The sequence below is a fragment of the Rhincodon typus genome, unplaced genomic scaffold (assembly GCF_021869965.1).
Source record: "Rhincodon typus isolate 14 unplaced genomic scaffold, sRhiTyp1.1 hic_rhity00004181, whole genome shotgun sequence".
Taxonomy (NCBI): domain Eukaryota; kingdom Metazoa; phylum Chordata; class Chondrichthyes; order Orectolobiformes; family Rhincodontidae; genus Rhincodon; species Rhincodon typus.
Genome location: NW_025969819.1, coordinates 2,112 through 8,457, shown reverse-complemented (window position 1 = coordinate 8,457; position 6,346 = coordinate 2,112). Strand labels below are relative to the sequence as shown.

The following is a 6,346-nucleotide window of genomic DNA, read 5'->3' as shown; positions in this document are numbered from 1 at the left end:
GATAGTCAGCAGCTCCACTGCATACTTAGCAGGCAGACGCTCACCAGAAGCCAGCTCAGATTTCCGTGGCTTGACATACTGAATGGTTGATGTAAATACACAACATGACATTAAAATTATTCATGCCACCTCCCACCTTATACTTCTGTTTCCAGAGAACTCTGAGAACATTAACATTCCTGACATGGTCCCATTTTTCTTACATCCCCTCCTACAGATATATCTTGTTTGTATCTTGTTGTCTTTGCTCTCAGCAAAGTAGACCCATTTTCCCCTTTCACGCCTTCATTTATAACTGTTTTTATCCCTGTCAATCACTACTTCACCACCATTAGGCACCCTTTGCCTTTTGCTCTGGGCACCCTCACTATCTGTTCCACTTGCTCCTCCTCCCCCTGTCAACAGCATAAAATCCACCATTTTCTAATGCTTTTCAGTTCTGAAAAAGCATCACATTGAACTCAAAACCTGAACTGTTTCTCGTTTCAATGTTGCTGGATCTGCAGAGTTTCTCCAGCACTTCCTATTTGAATTTCAAATTTCCTCAGAGGCCAGACTGTGTGTACCCAGACCAGCACCGTATTCTCAGCATCCACCAAGAAATCCACAAGATCTGCTCACATTGTCCTCTTTTGCCCTTGCATTGGATGACACACGTGATCTCTGTTCAGTATTTCTTCACGAAGGTAAAGCTGAGGAGACAGACTATCCATGCCCACGTTAAACAGAAAGTAAGCACTTGGAATTAGATTCTTAGGACCATTCGCAACATCAAAATTTTCTACTGTTTCTCCCTACAAACATGAATTTTGATAGCAGCTCTCGGTAAAGTTGTGGAACATACAGCACTACATGTAGGAGTCTCTATATCTGTTTGAAGTCAGCCGTATAGAGAAGCTGCACAAAGAAGCAAAAATTCTGAAGGGACCTATCAATGCCAACCAAGTGCTTAAAAGGTGTAAACAGGTATTAAGTCCCTCATCAATAATATTCAAATGATAGCATGGCGTTTCGTACAGCTCTCTGACACACCTGCAAATTGTCCATGCCCATATGGCATCTACTTTATATCATCCACTGTTGGGCGAAATTGGTAATTTTTGCTTCCATTTCCCATTCAGAAGACGAGCACTGTAAATTTTCACCTCATCATTGCTCAGTTGATCATTCAACAATGAATTAACTTACAAAATAAGAGAAAATAAAATGTATTTTGGAGCTCCCAAGCGCTAGACAATTGGATGCAGCCTTTGCTAGTGAGAAGATTGATCAAAAGTTTTCATTTGCAAGTTCAAGTAAACTGAGATGGTCACGCAAAGGCACAAAGGAGTGTAAAAGATATGAAGATGAAATCCCATATCCTCAATAAAATGTAACACCAAGTTCAAATATGTGCAGGTTAAAGGATTGACCTCCATCCCTGAACTGTAATCAACATGAAAACAGCTCCTCCACACAGTTTGGCTTCAAGGAATTTATTCTTTTAAGACATTGGAGAATTAAGATCTGATTCTGAGATGTATTTAACCTAAGCCAAAGGTGTACAGGATCTCCCTTTCCTCTGAAGTCATTCCAATGACTTCAAGCAAAGCCAGTTTCCAGCAGAGGCGAGGCTAGATTGTTCAACTGTTAACAATATGGACACTTATTTTCTCTGGCTTCTGAAATCAACCTTCGTCTCTTATTGTACGTTTAGCAGAGACTGGTGGAGCTCCCAGAGAAACAGCACATATGGACACTCCTTCAAAGATTCTGCCAATCCCCCTCCATGCAAACTCACCAAACTTCTCATTAACCGTTTGCTGGTTTTCAATAAGGAGGAACTGCAGATTCATCAGTCATATTTGTGAATGCAGTAACTACTGGCAGAGAAAACCAACTTTTTGTATGCGTTTCAGTCCTCGCATATCTTTTACATTTACATTTGCCATGTTCCCCAATCACTCACCTCTTTGTACCAATGTTTTAGCAGGCGAATCAAGTCTTTAAGTTTCTCATCACGTTGCTTCACAAACTTCCTCTGAAGCTCAGTAAAACAGGCAGAAAATTCCCCACATGGGTCGCCATATTCACTTACAAATTCCATTAGCTTGAGATGGGCTTCGTTTGCATCGTATGATCCCTCTGTAAGAAATCAAAACATTTCAGCAACAGAAACGGTGTCATTTGTGGTCATCTGATATAAGTAGGATATAGTTACCCTGTTCCTCAAGGTCAAGTCATCAGTTGTCATTCTTTTAGTTTACATTTGTTGTTTAATATCTGTAACATTTCATACACTTCTCATGTCACCTCATTCCAGAACCGCAATAAGGGTCTGCTGGTCATTATCTCGTACCCTATTGTTCTTGTACTAAAAGGGATCATCTTCAACCATTTTCAACACCTTCAACGCAATGCCATCATCAAAAACAATGTTCGTTTCCCTTCTTGCAGCTTTAAGTGGGCCAATTGATCCACATCACCCTGGTCCTGACCAACCAGCCTAAACAACCCTCCTCTTTCTACACACTTTTCTCCACAAATGTAACAGCTCAGCATTTATCTCCTCCTTTCTCACCGTCTAAGGCCTCAAATACTCTTCCCAGACATGGCTGCAATTTCCTTAACTGAACCTGCTATATATGCTGTTTGTAGTCTGCTTTCCTTTACACTGGAGAGACCAAACACAGAATCGATGACCACTTCACACAGCTCAGTTCAGTTTGTCACCATAACCCAAGCCCATCATATGAACAGATAAACTAGAAGTCAGCAGTAGGCCACTCAACCTCTCAAGCTTGCTCTGATCATGGCTGATCTGATTTGTCTGCGTTTTGGTCTATCCCAGATCACTTTCATTCGATTGCTTGTCAAGACATTATCTACTTCTGCCTTTGGTGAAGAGAGATCCAAAGACTTAAAGCCGCGGAGAAAAAAAAAGAAATTCTCATTTTCTGTGATAAGAGGTGACCCCTTATTTTGAAACAATGAGCCCTAATTCTATATTCTTCCAGAACAGGAAGCATCCTTTGCATATCCAACTGTCAAGATCGCTTAGAACTTTGTGTTTCATTCAAATGACCCACTTATTCTTCTAAACCCCAGCAGATACAAGGCTAGCTTGTCCAACCTTTCCTTATCAGACAACTGGCCTACTCCAGGAATCAGTATGGACACCTCTTAACTGCTTCCAACATATTTACATCCTTCCATAAATAAAACTCCCAACACTTAACAACTTTGGTAGCAAAACTAGAAAGGCAGTATGTTCATTTGAGAAGGATATGCAACAGGACCTGGGTATCCTTGTACACTAGTTGCTGGAGGTTAAGCATGCAGGTGCAGCAGGCAGCAAAGAGGCAATTGGTATGTTGGCCTTCACAGCAGGAAGATTTGAATACACAAGCAGGGATGTCTGGTGCAATTATACAGTGCCTTTGTGAGCCCACTCCTGGAATAGTGTGCGCAGCTCCTTATCCAAGGAAGGATGTTCTTGCTATATACAGAGTGCAGCAAAGGTTTACCGGACTGATTTCTGGGACAGCAGGACTGATGTGTGAGGAGAAGTTGAAATCAGTAAGGATTATAAGCGCTGAGTTCACAAGAATGAGGGAGTGATCTCAGACACCTTTGAAATTATGGCAGGTCTGGACAGGGCAGATGCAGGATGTTCCTGATAGCAAGGGAGTCCAAATCCAGGGGTCACAGTCCAAGGACATTTAGGATTGTGGTGAGGAGAACTTTCTTCACCCGGAGAGTGGTGACGCTGTTGAATTTGCTACTACAGAAAGCAGTCAAGGACAAAAAAAACTTTGTATAACTTCAAGGAGGAGTTGGAAATAGCAAAGGAAATGGGGACAAAGCAGGAACAGGCTATCAAAGGTGGATGATAGTCATCATCATAATGAGTAGTTGGGCAGTTTTGAAGAGCTAACTGGCCTACTCCTGCTCCTATTTTCTATGCTTCCAATATATAAAGTGCTGCAGACTGTGGTGTCACCAGTGTTCTGTATAATCGAAGCATAAACTCCCTATTTTTGTGTTCAATTTGCCTCAGTAAACAATAACATTCCATTAGTTTTTCTAATTACTTGCCGTACCTACACACTAACCTTTTGAATCAAGCACTAGGGTACAGATCCCTTTGCGCCTGCAGTCTCTCATCATTAATTGTTTTGTTTTTTTTATGAAAAATGTTTTCTGCCAAAATGGAGTTCGCATTTTCCTACATTACACTCCATGTTTCAGATCTTTCCCACTCACTTCACCTATCTATATCACTTTGAAGACTCCACATGTCCTTCTCACAACTTACTTCCTAACTACATGTGAATCATCGATACATGCAACAACTATACCTTTAATCTCTTCATCCAGGTCATTTATATAAATTCTAAGAAGTTGAACCGCAGCACTGATCTTGTGATAGGCCAGTCACTACACGCAGAAGACAGCCCATTATTATGTACACTGCTTCCTGTTAGCAAGCCAATCTTTTAACCGTGTCAGTATATTATTCTCCACCATGAGCTTTTATTATCCTTTTTAATTCTGAACATTATACCTATCCTAACATCCGTATGTGATGAAACAACGTGGACAAAAGTCACTCTCTTCCTGGCTTTCTTGAAGAGTAGCAGAGATTTGTGGAAGAATTAAAATTAAACTCAAGATTCAATATAATAGTGACATAAATTCTTACCTAATACATCGAAGGCTGGCAAAACATCAAAATTCACACTGCTCGAATTTTTCCTTGATTTTACAGCAAAGCTCAAAGATTTTGGTGGAATGTTGCTGTTCTGTGTGAAACTTATGCTGATATCACTGATCTCATAGGCAATGCTCAATGCACACTTTTTCAGTACTTCCTGAATTTCTTCTAGAATTTCCTGCCTTGTGTTTCTCTGCTCCTGAAAACTCTGGAAACAGCTGAGGAAGACAACAAGATCTGCATCTGAACCATTCCTTAAAGCTGTTCCTTTGCCTGAAGACCCTCCCTGCAAAGGAAGAATAGACAATTATTTAGGAATATTTCAACGATTAGTGAATTGACCTGTTCATAAATATTGGAGACATCAGTCTTGAAGGCCGATCAAAGCACTGTAGGTTATCTGTGCCGTTGTGCTCAGGACAGAATTCACATTGGCACACTTTTTGCTGCTATTTCCATGATGTTTACTTTCCCCTTCTCCTCCTTTTTGGAAGGTGTCATCACTTGATAAGTCACAGTGCAACAAGGTCTCTTTGCAATTTGAACATCTAGGTCTGTAATTGACAAGTGGTGTTGTCAAGAGCAATATTTTGGGCAATTCTCGGCAAAACTGATGGTAAATCAGAAACCAATTTGAAACGTGCTCTTTTGGTACATGTCACGGTGACCTTTTCCAATGTGAGCAGGTTTGAATAAGGTTAAAAGTCGCTCAGTACCATTTTGCTGTGATTTATTTTCTCCTCCTTCTGTTAAACCAGAGTTAATATGAATATTTGAATCAATAAGTATGGCACTGAAAAGCACAACAGGTCAGACAGCATTTGAGGAGCAGGAAAGTCAATGTTTCGGGCCGAAACCCTTTGTCAGGATTGGATACTCGCCAATTTGAAATTTTGGGCTTCATCCAAACATCAGGGTCAGAGGCAGTTTCAAAATAGCCAGCGTGCCAGTATCCAAGCAATGTTCCCATGAGGAAGACAGTCAGTTAGGCTCATTGAGGGCTTTGTTAACAGGGATATTATGAGATGGCTGGAACTTGCCTGGCAGGTTCCAGTTTCCTGATGTGACTGAGCAAAGTTCAATTTCCTGGAGGTGGGAGCTCAACAAGTGACAGTGGGCCCAGTACTCTGTGCAGGATTTTTGGGCCCTCTCTACGTCGTGTGCATGAATGCAACCAAGCATTGAAACCCACATCTACTCTCCCCTCCCAAACCACTCCTTATCTCCCCTTCCCCATCAACACTCCCCCAACGACCAACTTCTCCCACCCACCACACTAACATCCTCATTGTGGAGTTCTGATTGAATTAAAAAGTCTAGAAATCAATTTGCTAAGACATTATTGGAAATTGTTGGAAAAACTCAGCAGATCCGGCAGCATCTGTGGAGAGAACGCAGAGTTAACGTTTCGGGCCCAGTGACTCTTTTCAGATTCAAAGTAAAACCTTCCCTTCAGGAGATCTCCATCAAGAACTGCAGAGCCTTTACTTCAGGTAAAATATCCACATGTTTCTTAAATATTCCTGGGTATTTCCTAATCCCATTCATTTAATCGAAGTTGTGGAGGCAAATGTCTCCCCTGAAACTCCATCCCACATCAACGTTCTACATTTTGTAGAGAAAGTAAGACAACACAGAAAACAGGAAACG

General features: G+C 41.2%; 1 protein-coding gene across 1 annotated transcript in view; it reads right to left on the bottom strand.

Annotated features, from left to right (window-relative positions):
• LOC109931761 (2'-5'-oligoadenylate synthase 1A-like) overlaps positions 1-6,346 on the bottom strand; it is a gene marked incomplete at its 3' end in the record, with an annotated part of 11,253 nt that overhangs the window by 4,230 nt on the left and 677 nt on the right. The window contains exons 2-4 of the mRNA XM_048593839.1: positions 4,685-4,982; positions 1,949-2,124; positions 26-78 (exon numbers count right to left, since the gene is read on the bottom strand). Of these exons, the coding sequence (XP_048449796.1) occupies positions 26-78; positions 1,949-2,124; positions 4,685-4,982 (527 nt within the window). The remainder of the gene's footprint in view (positions 1-25; positions 79-1,948; positions 2,125-4,684; positions 4,983-6,346) is intronic.